Source organism: Sphaerodactylus townsendi, linkage group LG07 (assembly GCF_021028975.2).
Source record: "Sphaerodactylus townsendi isolate TG3544 linkage group LG07, MPM_Stown_v2.3, whole genome shotgun sequence".
Classification (NCBI taxonomy): Eukaryota; Metazoa; Chordata; class Lepidosauria; order Squamata; family Sphaerodactylidae; genus Sphaerodactylus; species Sphaerodactylus townsendi.
In genome coordinates this window covers 50,183,270-50,205,230 of record NC_059431.1, presented here as the reverse complement: position 1 = coordinate 50,205,230, position 21,961 = coordinate 50,183,270, and the positions used below count along the sequence as shown (strand labels likewise).

At 41.4% G+C, this 21,961-nt stretch overlaps 1 protein-coding gene across 1 annotated transcript in view; it reads right to left on the bottom strand.

The window, feature by feature from the left end:
• Nucleotides 1-21,961, bottom strand: part of PPIP5K2 (diphosphoinositol pentakisphosphate kinase 2) — a 76,548-nt gene that overhangs the window by 14,246 nt on the left and 40,341 nt on the right. Inside the window, 6 exon segments of the mRNA XM_048504259.1 lie at nucleotides 11,296-11,466; nucleotides 12,489-12,605; nucleotides 12,685-12,792; nucleotides 15,990-16,104; nucleotides 16,768-16,895; nucleotides 20,461-20,684. Of these exon segments, the coding sequence (XP_048360216.1) occupies nucleotides 11,296-11,466; nucleotides 12,489-12,605; nucleotides 12,685-12,792; nucleotides 15,990-16,104; nucleotides 16,768-16,895; nucleotides 20,461-20,684 (863 nt within the window).

The following is a 21,961-nucleotide window of genomic DNA, read 5'->3' as shown; positions in this document are numbered from 1 at the left end:
CCAGAGATTACAGTTGGTCCAGAATGCAGCTAATTTGCTTTCTGTTGTGTCTTTGTTTTGGATTCATGTGTTTCTTCTGATTCCTATATACATGTTGATGCAGCAGCCTATTGTGAGGGTGGCATTTTCTTATCTGTTGTTGATCAATCCAGAGGCACCAGCATTGATTATGGTCTAGCAAAGAGCTTGGCAAGTGCAAAAGCCTTGCCCCAGCATGATGCTGATACTTCTGGGTTGTTCCAGACTTGGAGGGCACACGTTTAACTTCTGCCAGTTGTATGGGTTTTGGATCTAAATCTGGTTCTGGGTCAAGTACTGGTGCTTACCCTCAAAGACCTAAATGGTCTGGGACCATCGTATTTGTGGAATTGACTCTTTCACTATACCCCTCCCTCCCCAGAGAGCCTTGCATTCTGTTTTGGACAATCTGCTTGTGATCCCTGGCCCAAAGAGCATTGGTTGTCCTCAACTGGGCCAGGGTCACAGCTTTTTCAGCTCTGGCCACTGCCTAGAGGGACTCTCTGTCCAAGGAGACCTGGCCCCAATGGACCATTCTGAGTTCCAAAGGGCCGGCAAGACAGATATGTTCTGCTAGGCCTATGGTTCAGATTTATTCTTATTACTATTATAAATTATTGATGTATTTTTATTCTTGTGTTGGAAACTGCCCTAAACCCTGCTTCGGCAGGAGGAGGGGGAGAATGTAAGTAAATAATAATAATTAGCCATCCAAACTAGATAAAATTTTCATGCCCCCCCCCCCCTTACATTTGATGTTATTTAGAACATCCTGTTGAGAGAGCATCTTGTGGAAAGGAGGAGAAAATTAATTATGCTTTTAGAGTAGCTGAATTTGTTTAACACCCAGATGCAAGGCAAAGCTGGATACAGACCTGGATACAGAAAAGGGCCTTGAAATAGTAGGTTGCTCATTACTAATATTATCCAGAGAGGCTAAGATGAAAGACTGTTCAAATCTTCAAAATCTTCAAATCAAAGCCTCCTCAGCCAGGGCATGTGCATGTATGTATCATATCTGTTTTTTTAAAGACTGATATTCTGAAGCACCCTAAACAAAAGGGGAAAGGAAGGCACAGACAAGACCTAACAACCAACTGGTTAGAACCCTATTAGCACTCATTCTGCACCCTCTGCTGGAAACCTGGATAGGGACATGACCTTCTTTTGATTGACCAAGGAAGCAAACAAGTGCATAAGTGGGAGTGCTAATCTCCTTGCTATGGTTCTGCATATCAGGGGACTTGGATTCCATTTGGCTGAACATAGGTCCTGGTGACTGAGCCTTTTCCCCCTCATGTTGAACTGGGTGAAAATATTGTGCTGAAATTGAGAAATGTGCTTCTACTCAAGTTTAAGAGAAGCAAAGATCTCAAGCATATTGCCCTCAATTTTTTTAATGGGATTTGCCGATTGTTTGCACTAGTAAATACTTCTGCAGTTGAAGAAATAGAAAGGCAGTTAGGGCACTGAAGATCACTCAGCTCCAGCAAATTGATAGAGTGGTGGGTTTTAGTCTCTGACCAAGCATCCGGACCTGCAACATCTAGCCCCACTACTAATGTTAGTTGTTAAACTAACATTGAGGACTCCCCAAAGGCATCCATGCCTTCTGATTGTTCTCCAGTGAAGTGAGTGTTTAACCGGAGACAGAATCTAGATCTGAGTATGTCTCTTGAGAGATAAGTCTTCTTAGAATGGCAGAATAAGCCAGTGGAGAGGGCAGGAATATAGGCAAGCCCACTGTACTCCATGTTTTGCAACAGTAATAAATTCTTGACTTTTCATCAGAAATCAGATCACAATGCTTCCTCAGTCTTCTTCCAAGGCCGCCAAAGAGGGGTGAACCACACGTTTGAGATCTGGATGCAGAGGTATGGGCAGTACTTGGTCTCAGTTTCTGCTACCTATCCCAACAGAAATTGGCACCTTGCAGCCCACATGTATCATGTCTTGTGAGCCTGCACCATAGCTGGGGACACTGCCGATATTACTTATGAGTTTCAGAGATATGCTGGTCAGAAGTAGACTGAGTGAATCATCAGTAGATAAAAATGTGATGGGAGGCAGAAGGCAATATATTGATAGAACATCTAAAAGATAGGGGTATTCTTCTAGGATTCTGAACGCGGCCTTTTTCAAAGCTAAGAGCACACTACAAGTATGCTTCTTATGTTTCTACATAGTGTACTCTCATTTGTGGTAAAAGTTGGAAGTTTTCATTGGCTGGGCATGTTGAGGGGGCCAGGAAAAGGAAAACTTGTACTGTGAATTTATTCTCTGCGTTGCTAGGGTGTGGAAGTGCTTAGTCATGAGAAATGCCTGCTCTTGGTGACAGAAGGAAATACATGATGAACTTGAGTCACCTAGAGGAGGGAGCCCCCATTATGCCCCACACTGCTTTAACATATGAAAACAAACTGAACATTGCTGAAAGTTGACAAGAGCTTTCCATATGGAAATGTACAACATTCTGAGAGAAAAATAATAGGACAGAACAGATAAGAAATCCAGTGGACTTGAACTGACTAAAAAAATGTCAGTAACCTAGTTCTTCCTGTTGATGCAGGTGGAAACATACCGTATATACTCACGTATAAGTTGGCCTGCATGTAAGTGGAGGCACCTAATTTTGCCTTGAAGAACTGGGAAACCTTCTTGACTCGTATAAGTCGAGGGTGGGAAAGGTCCATGGGGAAGTGGGGTGCTGAGCTGGCAAAGGAGCCGCAGTTGGGGGAAAGGAGCGCTCCAGAAGCCTTTGGGAGGCTTTTTAAGGAGGGGCGAGGTGGGACTGGGGAGAGAGAATAAGCTAGGGGCTGTGGAGGGTGAATGGGATGGAAGGTGGTGGAGGAAAAGGCAGAGGAGAAGGAGGCACAGAAAGTGGCTGAAAGGGGGTGGCAGAGAAGAAGGCAGGAGACAGCGAAGCAGAGAAAACAGTCACTAACTCACCCTTTCTTTCCTTTCCCACACAGGCTCTAAGGCTTGGTTTCAGAGAAGCTGCCAATTGGGCAGCCTGTCTCTATGGTTTTCTTAAAAGGGTAATGCTCCAAAGCCCACTGTAGGACTTTTGGGATTGCGGTGCCATGACTGCGGGGTGAGTAAAACCTGTACACAACCAGAAATCAGCCCTGAAAGAAATGTATGCTCATTGTGGCATAGACCACATATGCATAATAGGACTATGTGTTTATCACAAGGTTCTCTGAGGAAGCTGTCTGCCTCTGCCAGGAGCATGGCTAAGAAGGACAGCAACACCATGGTTATCCTATCTCCATGGATGTGTTATTTCTTAGCAGCATCTCCAGTTTTTCCACAGAACTGAAAGGGGGACAGTGAAAGCAGTGAAATTTGAATGTACCTCTGAGGGAGGGGGGGCTATGCTGCACATGAGATCAAAAGACTCCGTAAAAGGAACGGAAGTGGGCCATGAAAGAGATATGGAAAAGCCTTCTTGGAACAACAAGAGATATCCTCTTCAGGATGGTGTTGGCCCAAACTAAAGATATGAGGGCCCATTTTAAAAAATGAAAAACATTAATTATGTTATTTTCCCTTTTTTCCCTAAGCACCCCAATCATATTTTTTTCAAGGGACACGGAAAAGAAACTCCTATGAAATATTTTCTTTCTTACAGAGAGTAACATGCTTAAGAGAAGATTGTTCACATTCAAAAATATATAGTCAGGACTTTTTCTGTTCTTCCAATGGAAAAATTGGGCAACTTGATGTAACATTGAAAAAAACCTCCTATAAAATGTCTTCTTTTAGAATAAGGAAAACACTATCTTACAAAGCATTTTACTCATTCCAAATATACAGAACGAAGAAATCTGAAACTTGCTCAATTTGTCCAATGGAAAATGACATTTTGGTGATATTGAATGAGTCCAGCTCAAACAACGTTTCCCTGCTATTGCTTTTTTGTGGTCTATCAACAGTAGCAATAGGGGTTTTTTTGTTGGCTTTGGGGTTTCTGGCCTTGGGGCAACTGCATGTAAACATCAAACTACCTGGTTACCAGGCATGTACACAGAATGTACAATACTGTAATAAGATTCTCTGAACTGAATCATGTCTAGCAATAGCTATGGAGAAGGGGGAAATGAATGGACAGGGGAGAAGATGGTGCTATGTTACACACTATTTGGATTTTCTTGCTCCTCCCCACTTTACCCTCAAGTATTTTCTGAAATGGGAGATTCAATACTCAAAGCTGCCAGTTCTCTCACCCTCCTTGCAGAGGTTTTGGCTACTAAAAACACATACCTTCATCAAATAATCCAATGAAGTAGTTGCTAATGATTCAGATGGTTTACCCGTTAACTGAGTTAATAGCAGTAATAAAGACTATTGTAAGATCACTACTGGTACTGGAGGGTATACATTGTATAGCCCTTTCAAAAATCTCCAAGTCAGATAATGTGAAAATGTTGTTTTTCTCTGAAAACATTGATGACAGGCAGATATTTCTGCTAAACAAACCTTTACTGAAGAAAACGATAAACCCAACATCAGACAACATTACCGCAGTTATGATTTAAAGTCAAGCATATAACTCATTTTTAATACCCATGAATCCTGAGTAATATTTTCACGGGCCTCCACAAAACTACTCAATCTCTCCCTAAAATAAAGAGACTGTTCCTCATTGCTTTGCTCTAAGAATGCTGCCTTCCCATTCTTCTGACTCTTTTCCCCTGACTCCTGGCCATATTTCAACCCAGCTTAAAAAGTTGTCTCTTCCACTTTTCCCACAGTAGTGGTTGCCAGTATAGTGAGGATACTCCCTCCTCTGATATTGGCTCAATCAATATTCTCTCCAATAGGGTTACCACAATCTCTGGTATGTTGTCTTCTGACACTGCTGCATAGGTGTTGATGGACTTGGCTGTTTCGTATTTTCATTACTTTTTGATAACACTTCCAACAGTCTTTTCCAAAAAGAGGCGCAAGTCCTCCATGTGATGCTTAGTCTCATTTGGCAATACAGTGGACCTCAGCCACAAATGCCAACTCAACACTACTGATGTAGCCATTGCGCATCCCAAAGTTTCTACAATGCCTACGTGCATTAATCTGCTGCTGGGAAAGCTTAACAGCCTCCTCACATGTTTCAGCAATTGCAGATCTCCCCTGCTCAGGCAACCCATCCAGCTGTTGTTAACCTTTTCCCACAAAGCCAACTGATACCCAGCCATTGCTGCCATGTAACTGGCAATGCACAAATTTAGGGCTACAGATATGTAAACCTTGCATCCCAATTTTCTACCCTCCTTATCAGAAGGAGCAGAATGCTGTTGTTGCCCACTCCTTGGTTGTATCTCTTCAGTATCTACAGATGAGGGAGGGGGGTGAATACCCAGAAAATTATCTTGCCTAACTTTGTAATAGTTCCCAAGTTTTCTTAGATGTAGCCAGGGTAGCTGAAGGCTTAGCCCACATCTCTGATAACATTTCCCCAAATCCATCTAATACAGGAAATGCTACGACGTATACATGTGATAATATTTTAACCTTGGGCTTGTGTACTGTAGCTGATACGTTTATGTCCAGCTCCCATGCCATGCATAACATCTGCTCAGCATAAAACCTTAAATATTCTGGTGGTGGGATTTCTGGAGCCTCTACCGCCTCATCTGGCAATGTTCCCTCAGATCTGTGCTCTCTTCCTCCACATCAGATTCAAATACTGAAGTATCCAAATTCCTTTGCCAACCACCTCCACTGACCAACTAGCACTATTCAGGTATAGTTTTAGCCAACTCCACCACCTGCTGCTGGAACATAGGTGATGCCAGCAACTGCAAGTTCAGTCTCACAAGTGCACTTGCCTTGGCTGCTCTTTGCAACACAAGCTCCCTTCACAGTTCCACTCTCAGTTCCAGTAAAGATCTCTGTTCCAAATGCTTTTCTCCTTCTGACACAGTTATAGTGATAACAACCATACTAACAGTGTTCTAGTGAGTGGCAAAACCCCTCTAATCAGCTCCTCCAGCTCACACCATGGATTTCCCATTGATTCTTTGTCCTTATGTTTCAGCTTCTGCTTGGCTTTCTTTGCCAGTGGCTTTGAGCTGCTTCTCAGAACTGAGGCTATTCTTTGTGTTTTATGAGTCACATCCAAATCCAACTTCAAACCTGTCAGAACCAAAGCAGTTGACTTTCCAGATGGTGCTTTGGACTTCGCCCCTTTTGCTGATGTCTGCTTTACTGGTATATCAACCGCCAACAGCATTCTTTCATATAAGACTGCCTTCAATTTAGACACCCTGCCTGCCTTGGCCTTTGTAGTAAATTCTCACAAATTTTACAGGATGACATGTTGTGGTCTTCCCCTGGGCATAGCAAACAAAGGGCATGTTCAGTGTGGGTCATTTTTGCTCCAAACTGTGTACATTTTTAAAATAAACCCTGCTGGGCCATAATTATTGCTCTGCAAACTACCACCTTTCCACAAGCAGTGGGGAGACACAGTCTTTTTAATCACTTTCTTCCATTTGTAGAGAGTGAAGCTGGAATTAACCTTCTCCTATCTTGGCAAAGAAGGAACTGAGAGAAGGGTGTCAGGCTGTTGGTCTTGTAGTCATTGAGAGGGAATGTGCATGTGACCAATGGCCACTAGAACACCCTCTAGTATTGAAGCTTGAGATATTCACCGTGGCTTAGCCCACTCATGAGCAGTGATCACGTGGGAGTCCACAGAAGATTGCAGGTGAACTTTTGTGATGGCAACACTTGAGAAAGGCACTGTGCATGAAGAGTCAAGGAGGAAAACAAACTTGATTTCAGCATGCTGCAAACATTGTGCTACTTAAAATGCTAATAGAGTGCTTAAACACCAACTTAAATCGTCCATTCTTCCAAATCTGAATGGAAAGATAATGCACTCCATATAGGAAGAAGTATCCTCTGCCTTAAAAATTAAACATTTCAATAAATTTTATTAAAAAAATTAATTGTTGCAAATCTCACCCACTCATTCTGCACAACATAGAACTACTGTAAATTAGTTCAACTTTTGTCCTACATCAACTGGTGACTGCCATGGGTCTCACACAAGATAACGTGTTAAATACGCACAATGCGAAAAGGAAAGCCATCTCTTATATATATATGCTGGCATCATGATAGTGTCACCAACATGCAAATGAGTAAAATAGGAAATACAGCAACCCTTTTGGGTAACTACCAGGCACAACTATTGCTACAACTGGCCAAACACTCATGGCCCTTTCTTGCTTTGCAGAATTAAGCCCCAATCAGAAACCACAGATAGCACAACTCCCTGAGTGATGGCTACTTGTGGCGGTGCTACAAAAATTATTTAACTTGAGGTAACCAATCAGCACGAGTGGCCCATTGTTAAACCACCAATGAAAACTCAATGATAAAAAACCCTACCAGAGTATAAACACAGCACCAAGCATATTAGCATCCTAAAATTCATAAAAATTCTTAGGCTAGAAGCCTAAAAAAACAAATTAAACAGATAAAAACCTCTCCTTTTATAGTGATCCTTCAAGTACCTTGGCTCCAAGTCACTTAGTCCCTTAAATTTGAGTCTGGAAGTAGATGGATAGCCAGTAGAGATCATTCAGCATAGGGGTAATAATATTCATGTATTCAGCCTCCAATAGTGGCCAGACAATGAAGTTTTTCATCAACAGTTCCTGCATAGTTTTCAAAGGCAGCTGGTATTACAGTGTGATATGATCACCAAGGCCAGGTCATGCTTTTTGAGAACTGGCCACAGTTGGTGTATAAACCAAAACTGATAAATGGTGATATGTGCCATTGAGGAGATCTAACCCCTTCACCATAGGTCAATGTACAGAATCACCCTCTCCATCCAAGCTATGAACCTACTCCTTTAGAGGAGCGCAACCCTTTCTACGACAGGCATACTCCTCAATCTTCAAGCAGTAGCCCTTGACTAACATCAACTCAGACTTCAGTTTATTGGCACTTATCATTCCACTAGTTTTGCAAGGGACCTCTTTTTCCATTTCACAGACCACCAGATTTAGTTCAGTAGAAATAGAACTGTCATCCACATACTTCACTCCAAATTTCTGGATGATCTCTCCTAGCAGTCTGATGTGGATGTGAAGAAGTATCCCTGTGGGAATCAAAAGTAATATGGCCATGGACTGGGCAGCAGTCCCCCACACCATCTTCTGGAATTGACGAGTAATGTAAGAGAAGAACCACTGCCTCCCATCCAGACTTCTCAGAAGTGTACTACGGTCAATAGTATCAAAAACTGCTGAGAATCCCTGTCTAGGAGAATCGACAGGGATGAACCCCCACTGACATTTTCTTGATGAACATCATCCATCATGGTGACTACAGTGGTTTCCATCCCAGTGCTCAATGAAATGGGTCTACATAATCTGCTTCTTCCAAGACCACCTGAACCTATGTAATGTTGACCACCAGAAAGTAGTTATTCAGATCATTCTGGTCTCACAAGTATCTTAGGGTAGTTGGAACTATGCCCTCCTGCAGAGAGAAACCTACTATACCACTATTACTGGCATTAAAGAATAAAGGGTCAAATTTTAATACAGCGTTTGAAAATAATATATCTAACTGAATAAGTGTACAATAACAAAAAAGAACACCACCACATTCACAGCATACAAAGCCACATTCAGCAGCATCAACAATCCCACTTAAATTGCACAATACATACAGTCAAACAAAACCTGTGTCAACATGATGGACAAGTCTCTTAAAGAAGGAACTGAGTCCTAAATTACTGCTGGAGAGCTGGAGAACAATACAAATAAAGATGCCTAGCCTGACAGAACAACAGGAATACAGAAAGAACTTCTAGAATGTTATGCTCAGCCTGGATATATCCTAATAGAAGGCAGGCCTTGTGTGTCACTATGAAGTGATCAAGCTTTGAGCAAAACGGGCAGTCACTGGGAGCCCCGTCTTTTATTGCTCTTGGGTTTTTTGAAAGAATCCATGCTGGCTGTGATCCATCCATAGGATCTTTATTGCTTAAAGATCAAAGGATTTATGTGACAGCAATTGAGAACTCAGTTCCTTCTTTAAGAGACTTCTCCATTGTGTTGACACAGGTTTTGTTGGTCTATATGTATTGTGCTATTTATGTGGGATTGTTGATCCCACATAAGAAGCCCATTTATGGCTACCAATCTTGATCCTCTTTGATCTGAGATTGCAAATGCCTTAACAGTCCAGGTGCTCGGGAGCAACAGCCGCAGAAGGCCATTGCTGTCACATCCTGCATGTGAGCTCCCAATGGCACCTGGTGGGCCATGGCGAGTAGCAGAGAGCTGGACTAGATGGACTCTGGTCTGATCCAGCTGGCTTGTTCTTATGATCCTGTTGAATATGGCTTTGTATACTGTGAATGTGGCTTTGTTCATTTTTGTTATTGTTCACAAACAGCTCAATCCAGAACTGTCAGGTGGGCAAGGACGGTGCCGCTTTGGTGCTGCCCCACCTACTCTTGAAAAAATACCCCCCCATACCTTCGAATATCCCCTTAGTCGAGAATAGCAACATGCCATGAAAATCATGCGTATCTCTGCACATGATGGCTGAGTGGACTCTGAAGGCCAACTAAGGTTGGCCCCAGCCCTGGAAAAACCCCACCATGCTGATGCAGTTGGGTGCAGCATGGGAGCGTTGGTGCGGAGCTGGGGCCACCAAAGGCTGGGCACCAGAGGATTTGCTCTTCTACTGGCATAAGTGCCCCAGAAAGGGCAAATCTGCTGGCATACACGTGTGCCACCTCCAGAGATGGATTCACACACACACACTCCAGATTTACTACGTCCCAGGCCCGCTCAGTCAACGTGATACAGCTTGATTCTATCAGCCATGAAGGGCAAGGCTAAATGGGATAGGCTGCACACTTCCAAGCAGCCTGTCTGCTTCCTCATGAAATGAAAGTCAGCCATACAAATAGGACCAGATAGCACTCCAATAGCATCCTGAGACTGAACTATCCATAGTATCTCTAAGTCATGGTGAATTTGAAAAATGTCAGCAAAATCCATTACATTTCTGCTGGATAGCATGTGCACAGATGTGATGGTAGAAGAGAGGGCAGCTAGGTTTTTATGGCTTGGTAAATGAGTGAGCCAGAGAAAGAGAGAGCGAATCCAATGGAGCAGGCGTCAGTTGTGCCTGTGATTCCTTCTGGACCTGTGCAGTTGCTAGCCATATGTAGGGACCTCAGGCCTGCAAAACCTGTGCTATAGACAGTGGTACACCTACAGTCTCTCCAGTCCTGGTATACAAGACTGGTTTTGACACCAGGGCCAATGAAGGATTCCAAACACCCTATGACTAATCTTTTATCTTTGTGCTCAGTTGAGTACGTAGATAGAAGAATTCTCTCAGCATGTGAGGTGTGAGTTCGAGTCCTAGCTACTCCTCCTGGTTTGCTGTGGTTTGGGCGAAGTTCACCAAAATGTGAGCTTTATTTATTCCTAGCTTCTTGATGGGATTTAAATTCTTCTCATACATTTCCCATATGAGTGGTTTTATCCAGTAAACTACTAGAAAGCTGACAATGATACCTTCTGTGAGTGTACAGTTGTGTGTTTTCTGGTGGCTGTCCCAGCAATCTGTATCCCCCTCACCTTCTCCTGCCTTTCTTAAAGCATTATTCTCCTCCTGTAACTTGGAGTGGGGAGTTCCATCAGCTGAGTGAGCTACGCAGGTTATTTGGTTAGACTCTCTCTGTTTCATGCCCTGTGTATCAGTCTGTCAAAAATATATGAGTTTGCAGAGGTAGATTCAAACCCTGATCCAGAGTCATTATAGGGCACCAATTAAACATGCTTTGCTCTTCTCTACAGTAGAGGGACCTCTGTTTCCTTTGCTTCTTTCCCTGTATTTTGTAGGAGGTGTGGAAAGGGCTGATTTGGGTGCAGAGTCAGAATGCTACTCGATGATTGGTCAGCACTGATAGTTTGCTATTTCTTTTCTCTTTATACACATTTCAGTAGTAACAAACTACTCCACATTTTCCATCTGGCTATCTATAATCATCCTTTGTATACAAGCAACATGGGTTAGTAAGCTTAGGACTCACTCCATGTTCCAAACTCTACTGATACTTAATATATTTCCATTTCTAAGTGATACAAGTGTTTAGGTGACTGCAAGATGCAACCTCTGCTATCTACTATGCCATGCTGTTTGGGGGAAAAAAGGCTGAAAATGATCCCCCCTCCCCAAATTGGAACTAGTTTCAAAATTGATATGTCCAAGGATGGCAAGACTTACTTCCACGGATCCAATTTTCCTGGATCTTGGAAGGGGTGACTTTCTGTGTATATGAATTGGATCTGACACCATTGGCTTGAACATCATTATAGAGCGATCAGTTTCATCCCTTTTAGAAGAATGTGATTCTTCATCACTGTCAATTCTAAGCGATTTCTTTGACCCATCATTCTGTAAGAAAAGGGATATACCATGTGATAAAAATATTTATCTCATATATGGAAAGGCATTCTTATGAATATGAAAGAACGCAGCCTTTACTTAGAGATTAACATGACAGTATCCCTCCCCTACACACAAAGGTATTTTGAACAATTCTCCTGCAAGCTGATTTTAGAAAGCTGAACACAGATGTGTGTCAAAAGACATAATGCATAAGGGTCTAAGGCAGGGGTAGGGAACCTGCGGCTCTCCAGATGTTCAGGAACTACAATTCCCATCAGCCTCTGTCAGCATGGCCAATTGGCCATGCTGGTAGGGGCTGATGGGAATTGTAGTTCCTGAACATCTGGAGAGCCGCAGGTTCCTTACCCCTGGTCTAAGGTTACTCTATCCATGTTTTGCATTTTTTAGAATAAGTACAATTATTTTCACTTTTTAAAATTTTCTTTGTTTTTAAAGTTAACAGCACTCTGGAAATGTTATGCATCTACAAACAGTCGGTAGTGGTATGGTACTAGTTGGGTTGGTGGACCCTTCAGCTGTAATTCAGAAAGTCTTTTGAAGGTCTCAGAAGTTCTTCAGCCACTTGAGCCGTGTCCTTCTCTGTCACAAAGAAAGTTGCCATCATCCTGAACTGGCACTGACTATATGCACAGTACAGCTTAGATGATCATGCTGATGTACTTACTGTAGGGGCTCACCAAGGGTGTTGCCATATCTAGGTTCCTTGGCCCAGGGATTTTTCAGATATGCACCAATTTGCTAAAGGTGGCCATCTTGCAATTAATATATTTTCATAGTCATTTTGAAGAAATCATTTCTAAATATCTACCCCACTGTATCAGCTATTGTTTCCTACATTGATATTAATATATGGAATACAATATTTAAACTTTAGCATAATACCTTTCTACAACTGTGAGGTGGTTTCTTCAGAGATTATGCCAATAATGCAATCAACAGCAGTGAAATGACATGCAAGATCCTACAGTAGTTTCATGTGTACGAGAATAATTCCTCCAAGTGTTTACCTCTCTAGAAGCAGGTCTATAGCCAAAGCCTGATGGTAAATTTTTATCCTCTTCACAACCTTTAGCTCCTGGACTAAAGTGTAATTCCACATGGAAACGCTCTTCTGATGAAAGCTCCTAAAGAGATTAAATAAAATAATTTAAATTTTATTTCAGAGCATAAATTATCGTTATAATTTATTAGTTATGTTATTACCTTGTTTGGATCCTCATACAGCATAATAACAATCTGAGTCATGTAATTGAGTTCACTGACAACATTGAGATAATCCATAGCTCGTTTCCACTGTTCATCTTTAGATGCCTTGGATTAAAGGAACATCACAAGGTTAGAATCAACAGAACAGAATCTTCTGAATTTGATCATCACTGATCATTCATCATTATTATTATTATTATTATTTATTAAATTTAGTATACCACCCTATCCCCGAAGGGCTCATAATCCTAACATGATATTATGCTTTATTATATAATCCTGTGCTAGAAAAGTTTTATTTTTTAGAAATCATAATTTAAATTATTTAAATTATATCACAATTGCTCCAATTAAACATAACACTAAACCACATTTTTAAATCACCATTTGATTAAACTCTGGTTTTGTGCAATGTTTGACTGCAGGATGTTCAATAAACCATGAGTTGCTAGTGGGTGCTGATTCTAAACGATGGGTTATCATGATGTCTGAAGGCAGAAATCCCAGTTCATTTATTAGCACATACTTTCTTAGTCACAGTCACACATATATAAAGAGGGAAGCACAGACCAACAGAAAATCTTTCGCTCTAGCTGCATTTAGTTATTGATGGAACTTTCAGGACACTCACTCCTTCCTTCTCTCTGCATTCTTTTTATGTGGCTCCCTACCCCTTCTTCAACTAGTGATGGCTTACCAAGAATGAATATGCCTCCCACACTTACACCTCAGCTTAGAGAGAATCTAAGAGATAGCAAACAGTAAGCAACAAAGGATGGAGAATTAAAAAAAATTACTGTGTTTCAGAATACACTGGAGTATAAAGGAATGACTTCTATTGTAAAACAAAACAAAGTCTTCCAGAAATGCTATTTGAAGACAGAGTAAGTGCTGCTAGGGGGGATCCATGAGAGATTGTGAGAAAAAAGGCCCAGATATTTAAAACAATTGACCTGCTCAAATGGAATGTTGTTTATTTTCCAGTAATATTTCTTCAAGGATCTAGAAAAAAACTATGATCTTGCTTTTCTTGTAGTTAATGGTTAATCTATTGGCATCACAGTTCTCTACAAAACACTTCATGAGTCAGGGTGCTGTGTGGTTTCTGGACTGTATGGCCGTGTTCTAGCAGCATTCTCTCCTGACGTTTCTCCTGCATCTGTGGCGTCACGTCAGTCACAGATGCAGGTGAAACGTCAGGAGAGAATGCTGCTAGAACACGGCCATATAGCTCGGAAACCACACAGCACTCCAATGATTCCTGCCGTGAAAGCCTTCGACAATACTTCATGAGTCGTCTCAGTCCGATTCTGGATTGGGAGAGCAAGACGGAATCGTCTGCATAGAGTAGAATTGGGATATGGTGCGAGGACAACTTGGGAGCATGGTTATCAGGACCTGCAAGGGTTGAGGGAAGATCACTCAGATAGAGGCTGAAAAGGGTAGGGGCCAGCACACAGCCTTGCTTGACCCCTTTGGTGGAATCAATGGGGTCAGTGAGGAGGCCCTCCTGAGTACATTTAATACATTTAATATGGATCCTGTATGCATTTGCCTTAAAAGGAAGAGTAATCTATTGTCAATTCCAAGAGCAGCAAGCTTGGCCCAAAGGAGTGATCTGAGGGCAGTATCAAAAGATGCCTTTAAATCAACAAAGGCAGCATAAAGTCTGCTTCAAGGTCTACACGAATATTTGGCAGTGAAATGGGCCAAAACTAGCGCGTGGTCCAGTTTTGACTTGCCTTTTGTAAAGCCAATTTGTTCCATCACAGATTAGAGTTCACCTGCTGTTAACCACTATACCATGCTGGCTCTCAATGAGAAATTTTTTAAAAAATCATTATTTAAATATTTGTTCTACAGTTACCATGGCTCTTCAAAACCTCCCCACCATTAACTTTAACGGACTCATGGACGTAGGTAAGGGGGGGTTCTCGGGTTTGAACCTCCCATTCATGTCTGAAGCTCCGCCCACCCGGTTGTGGGTTTTTAAGATTTTAGTGCTTTTGCAGTTTTTGGCCTGCAGGGGGCGCATTGTTTGGGCTAGCAGCACCAAACTTTCAGGGATTGTTTGGGGGACTCTCCTGATGATACTGCCCTGGTTTGGTGAGGTTTGGTTCAGCGGGTCCACAGTTATGGACTCCCAAAGGTGGTGCCCCATTCTCCATTGTTTCCAATGGGAGCTAGTAGAAGATGGGGGCTACACTGTTGAGGGTCCATAACCAAACTTCACCAGGGCCTGAACCAAACTTCACCAAACATGGGTGGTATCATTAGGAGCGACTCCTAAAGATACCCTGAAAGTTTGGTACTGCTAGCTTAACAATTGCACCCCTGACAACAGGCACCCCCCAAATTTCCCCAGATTCTCCTTTTAAATCCACCCCCTTCGGCATTAGATTTAAAGGGAGAATCTGAGGTCCTCAGTTTAGAAGAGGAAGAATAGTTTGGATTTATATCCCCCCTTTCTCTCCTGTAGGAGACTCAAAGGGGCTTGCAATCTCCTATGTCTCCTTGCTCCCCTCAACAGCCAACAAACACCCTGTGAGGTGGGTGGGGCTGAGAGAGCTCCGAAAAGCTATGACTGGCCCAAGGTCACCCAGCTGGCGCGTGTGGGAGTGCACAGGTTAATCTGAATTCCCTAGATAAGCCTCCACAGCTCAAGCAGCAGAGCACCGAATCAAACCCGGTTCCTCCAGATTAGAATGCACCTGCTCTTAACCACTACGCCACATTGAAGTGATGCTGTTTCAGGGTGGGGGATAATCCACTCCAAAACAGCATCACTTTCAATGTTGCTTTTAACTTAGGGACCCTAGATTCTCCCTTTAAGGTTGGTGGATTTAAAAGGAGAAATTTGGGCTCTCTAGTTTGAAACACCATTGATGTGAAGTGATGCTGTTTGGGGGTGGATTCCAGCATCACAGCGGCTGCCTCTGGGGGGTGCATGTGTTACCAAAACTCGAGATTTTGCACTAGAGCTCCATTTCTCCCTCTATGCCTCTGCCCGGGGGGGAGGGAGGCAAGGGGGAGGGAGCAGGGGGGGCAGGGGAGTCTGCCATCCCTGACCTCGGAGAGCTGCTTTTATAAGCACTAGGCCAGGGGCAGGGCTTGGGGAGACATGGCCATGCCCTAGGGGCGGGTGGGGGTGTGGCCCCACCCCCGAACCCCCCCATAACAAATCTATACCTACGTCCCTGAATGGACTTATTTCCCCAGGAAGTGATAATTTGAGTTTGTCATAGCATTGTTAAAAACAATTAAGAATACTGCTTTTTTCCAACCAAGAGGAAATCACTTACATCACACAAGGAACCATAACGTAAAGTTGACAATAAGGAATGGACATGACTCTCACTAGTGAAGTACAATCTTGTTCGAACATGACGTTCAGGAGACATAACCCCACTGGAATACCTGTGACCAAAACCAAGAGTTTAAGAGAAATTAAAACATAGCTAACTTGTTGACTATGGAAATATTGGAATGAGGTTTATATCACAATAAGCTAATCTTGGGAATGCACTCTGTTGAATTTAATAAGGCCTAGGTCACCAAGTCTGGGTTATGGTATTTCTGAGCATTCCCTGGTAAGTAGAGATTCAAAACCCCCAGAGAAGTACAATTCTTAGCAATTCTGAAACATCCTATCACTGAAACATCCAATACTCACTAAGCATTCAAAACCTAAAGTTACTCCAGCAGTCTTGGAAGGAAGGTGGCATGCAAAAGGGGTAGAAAAGCAGCCAGATCTCATTGTGGTCCTCAGGGAAGGGGTCTTTGATGTGGATGGTGAAGAGAAAACCTTGACTATTCATCATGTTGTTGATGGCATCATTAGGAATACAATGAGAACTGGCCCTTGGAATGAACCAGAGCTTCTTCCCCAATCTGAATGAAGCCCAAATTAACTCCTTAAAGCAGGCCCAAACTAAGCTCAAGGAAGCTCACCTGACACCTCATGTAAAATATAGTATAAAATATCAGTCATTACCAGTAAAATACCAGTCATCACCAGTATAACAGTATAAAATATAGTCATTACCAATGGCAACTTCTCCAAGTTTTTTTTTAACTTACAAAGGGTGGAGCTTGTTTACAGTATCATCATCTTGAGTCCTTTGAAGATCAGACCGGATTTTCCTCAGTAGAGGAGTGCAGTAACCTTTTGCAATCTCTAGTTTCTCAGCATCACTAATACCATATTCCTTGATGGGAAAAACATATTTTCTTGAAAAATACAATTTCAATGAGAATTTAAGATAACTCATAATTCAAGAATCAAACATCACTATGTTAAATAGATGATGTCCTGTTTCTCGGTTCAAACAACACCTTACTGGCAGAGGAGCCCTTGAATCAATAGGAAAAGCCTTTTTGTCAGTGGAACATGGCCTCGTTAGCTGAGCAGTATTTTAAGATACAACTGTATGTATACAATACATACTTCACAAATGAAAGAAGTCAAAGCATTTAGAAGTTTATGGTTCTCTAATCACTATAAGGGCATGGATTTACAGGAAGTTTTTCACAAGATCGCAGCATTAAAGGCTCATAAAATACACGTAGCAGATACTGCCTTTTCTCAGATCAGCAGAGAAGCGTACATAATTAATTTTAACATATAATACATTAATAGTGATTTGTTTGAGGCACAATGTTATAGTCAACAAAATCACTAATGGGGAAGGGCCATGAAATGAGAACTCAATCTTGAATTAGTCAGGTATTAGTGGAGACTTGATTTAATGACAAAGAACGGAGCAGCTTTCTACACATAAGCACCTGTACTTGTATGCAAAGGCGTGACATCAAAAGTAAGCATTAACACTTAAATCACAAGTTTCAAGAGCCATTTTCCAGCTCATTAGAGCTGAACATTAAATTGGATTTTGGTAGTGGTCAGATCCAGACATTCTTAATTTTTCAGGACCATGGAACTGTACACAAAGCATAGACTGACTGGAATAGTAATCACAACATTGTAACACTGACCAGTTCTTGTGATAAAAACCCCAGAGCATCCTCTTTTACTCTCATAATCAGCAACAGGAAAACCTTTCTTGGACCTCAGGCTGTATTGCTGCGACAGACACACTATATATTATGTTTAGATATGTAAATGAAACGCTAACAACCTTTCTCATTTTATCCTTAACATGTTTGAAAACTTGGGGAAGTTATATCACAGTGGGTAGCCATGTTAGTCTGTAGCAGTAGAAAAGAGCAAGAATTTGGCAGGGTATGAGCTTTCATGAGTTACGTAATTTAAAATAGCAAGTAAAACAAAGCACTGAGAAAATTTTATGGTTCCAATGACTACAGTTATGCTCCCCTATTTAATTTATCAACAAACAGCATGAGATACTGTGCTTCAAAAATATTGAAAGGGCTACTTTATCAATTTGGCCACCAGCTCACACAACCTTTGAAGACCTTGTTCTGCATGATCCCTCTGTCTTAAATCAAAGAAGGCCATAAGAGACAGGTCTCTTTCTGTCATGGTGTTTAGGATAGTTCCAAGGTTCTGGGGGTGGAGGCAGGATTAGGGAAAGGTCCTGCCAAACATGAGGCTCAACACAATGGTATTCCCAGTGAGGGTGGGGTTTGGTCACTAGATTCCTGGAGATAACTGGCATTCCCCACTCCCTAGGAGTGCTGGATAACCAAGTTTTTATTGTAGTATACTATTAGTGGGAATAATTTTTATAAACATTTTGAAAACATATGGAAAGAAGAAAAACCAAACAAACCCCAAAACTAACAAAACAACAAGTATGTAACAATTACATTGCAGGGGGAGAGAGAAGTCTCCCAATTTTGTTTGCACCAAATATAAATACAAAAATATTTGCTCTCTAATTACAACTGTAACATTAATTTTTAATTATTTTTTTACTAATAAGGTTGACACTTCTCTATTATATCTATTTTCTTGTTCTTCCATTTCTCAAATTCACAAATCATTAATTCATTTTTTTCTGCCATGCAAAAAATTTATCAGAGATTTCCAGATATCAGTGAATGCAGATAAGTTCTTTTCTCTAGTGAAAGAAATTCAGCCATTTCCACCAATTCCAGCAACTTCACAAGCCATTCTTCTGTTGTACACATGAAGTTTTCTATTTTTGCACAGTCGTATATTATCAATATGCTACTTTTAAATTACTGTTTTATTTCTCTTTTAATGATGTTAGATAATATTAATATGCTGGTTTTTAATCTGATTTTTCATTGCTTGTTTTAAAATATATACTTTACTAGCAGGGCACCCGTGCTTCACTATGCATACATCACAGGCTCTCCATGAATTTCAGGGTGACATTCAACATACTTCTTTACAGCCTGTTTGTGAACTTTGGGGTGACATGCAGCATATTTCCTCACAGCCTGTCTGTGGACTGATGGGTTTGTTTTCGCATATTTTGCAGCAGCTTCCTGTAGTTGTCTTTTTCTAATGCAATGTGTTATTGCTCTCTTTCACCTGGTGGGCTCCAAAAGATGTCATGTGGAAGCAGCCGTTGTATTTTCAGGATGCAGAAAGGAAGTGTTCTGCCATTGGATGCTGATGAGTGAGAAGGCTGTGAAGAGGTTCAGGGTAGGGTTGAAGGACTGCAGGGAGCTAGACTGTACCACCACTGCAGCACATTCCTGGGGACTCATCCCGCCACTTCAAAGCACGACACCAATCACAGGTGATCAGAAGTCGAGAGCAGTAAGCTTGTCTGCACAGTAATCAATCTGATGTCCATATGCAAAACCCGACAAATGTTTAGTAGTCCAAGGTGACAGTGTGGTTTGTAAACTGTTTTGATTGTATTTGGCTGTAGCGGTGTTGTTAACGTGAGCGTGGGTGAAGGAGTACTTTTGCACAACCTGTCTGTTAACTTCAGGGTGACATTCAGCATGCTTTTTGAAGCCTGTTTGTTGAAGCTGGTAGTGTTTAACTGTCACCCTTAGAATGTTCGTGCAGCATGTCTGTGGACTGAGGGGCTGGTTTGCCCTTAGAATGTTCACGCAGATGGCCAGAGATGAGCAGTTAAAACAGTAAAAGTGAAATAACTCGAGTAAAACTGAATATTTTGAAAAAAAAATCCTTTCTTGGTGAGCACCTAAACCACATAATGAACTGGTGTGCCAAATTTCAACTTTTTACGTTCGGTGATTTTTGAGTTCTTTTGATGAGTCAGTCAGTGAGTCAGTCAGTGGTATTTTGCATTTATAGATATAGATTATTACTGGTGTGTTTTAACATTTGTTGGACTAAATTATCCATCATTGAATTATCCATCCATCAACAGAAGGAGCATGAATTTTTCCATATTCTCCTGCCTGTAACAATTGCTTATGTCCCTTGGAAAGTTGATTCCTGTGAATAAGACCAATAAAGTGAAGGGGGCACAATTGCTTCCCTACTAATTTCTATAATAGAAGCTCCATTGAGGAAAGAAGAAGAACAGGCAATTTTGTGGCCTTTACCCTCCTTACTGCATCTCCTGACCTGCCAGGCTTCATTCTTGTGAATTCTACAGTCCTGGGAATCAACTTTCTGGAGGTTGTAAGGGACTGTTGGAAACAAGGGAACACACCAAAAAATCTGTATCTGCCAGCATCGTTTGCAGAAAGATTGCTGGATCCAGCATAAACTAGATTTGAAGGAGTTAACATTCTAATATTTATCACAGTATCTAGTGAGCAATAGTCAATAACACACATTATGTTAATCATGCAAGGTTATTATTATAGAGGCATAACAGCTGGCAAAATACATACCTGTGGTATCACAATATCAGCCAATGCTTTTGACAGCCTGTACAATTCCATTGTATTCTCTAGCTTTAAAGAGACATTATGCTGGACATCATATTTTATACAGTCATAGATATCTGGGATTTTACTAATATCATATTTTCCATTCTTTGTTTTAAAGTCCTTTTCAAGCTTGGCCCATCTACGCAACATGAGCTCCAGGGTTTCGCTGTGGTAAAGCTGAATATCTAAATAGGTCAACACGATGTATTATTACAGAATAATTAATGAACAAACTTAATTTAACAAACTAACCTGAAATTAAATAAAGTAGATTTAAAGGAAATATATGTTCTGATAACTTCTATGCTTAATCTAAGCCCTTTCACATGTTTGTCTTTCATGTTGTTGCTTCTCTTAAGAGAATATTTTTGTAACAAAATTCATCATTCAAGTAAGCTGTAGTTCAGGAAGCAAAATTCAAACCACTCTCAGGCTAGATGAATTTTAAAGGTTTAGTCAGATAACCCCAGTATATCTTTCTAACTTGCAACAGTGTTTGCTAAGAAATTTGTGAACATGAAATTTCCTTTATCATTCTCAACATACACCGAAAGTTCTTTCTCAAATAAATGTCATGTTAACCTTTCTATTGTCAGTTACACTAAGGGACTATATCAAGGGACTACCTTGTCTATATGTCAAGAGCCCTCCAAAGATGGAAACATCCTTAACCTTTATTTATGTAAAGCTGCAAAACCAGATGTCTTGACTTCCAGTTTTCCATAGGCATCTATGTTCTGGAGAAATAGGAGCAGTCTCCCAGTTTCTGTTTAAGATTTGGTGCCATTCAATGTGAACATGCTTAATTTTGTTACTTGAATACCTTTTTTATTTTTCTGTTTATTCTTATTCCTTTTCATAATAAATCACCATCCACTTTTTCATTGTAAGTATGTGCCCAGCCTTTTTGTTAATATTCTGTCACCTACATCATACTTTACTCAGGTTCCTCTCCAGACAATATTTGGGTTCTCTGGGGTATTAATTACAGAACAAACAGGAATACAAGCCTAGTAAACAACTGCAACTGTGGCAACATCAATGGTTTCACAGGTTTGACCTAGGAATGGGTGAGAAGGGGCTTGAGAGTGTAGGGCAGGGTTTCAAGCAAAAAAGAACTCTGGTCACATGCAGTCACTCAGAATCCATGGATCTATCATACCATTATGCTGACAGAGGCTGATGGGAATTGTAGTTCCTGAACATCTGGAGAGCCGCAGGTTCCCTACCCCTGCACTAGCCTGATCTCTACATACATAATCATCTGCTGAATTCTGTGATAAAAGCCATTCACTTTGCCACACTAAAGGCTAAACTACACATTATGTTTTATACCGAGTTGGGTCAGGTTTCCCTGTCCTTGACTCAGCTTCACGGCAACCACACAGCAGCTATTGGGAACTGATTTTTAAAGGACTGCAGAGGACCAATTCAGCTCAGGACCACAGAAAGATGGGCGGAA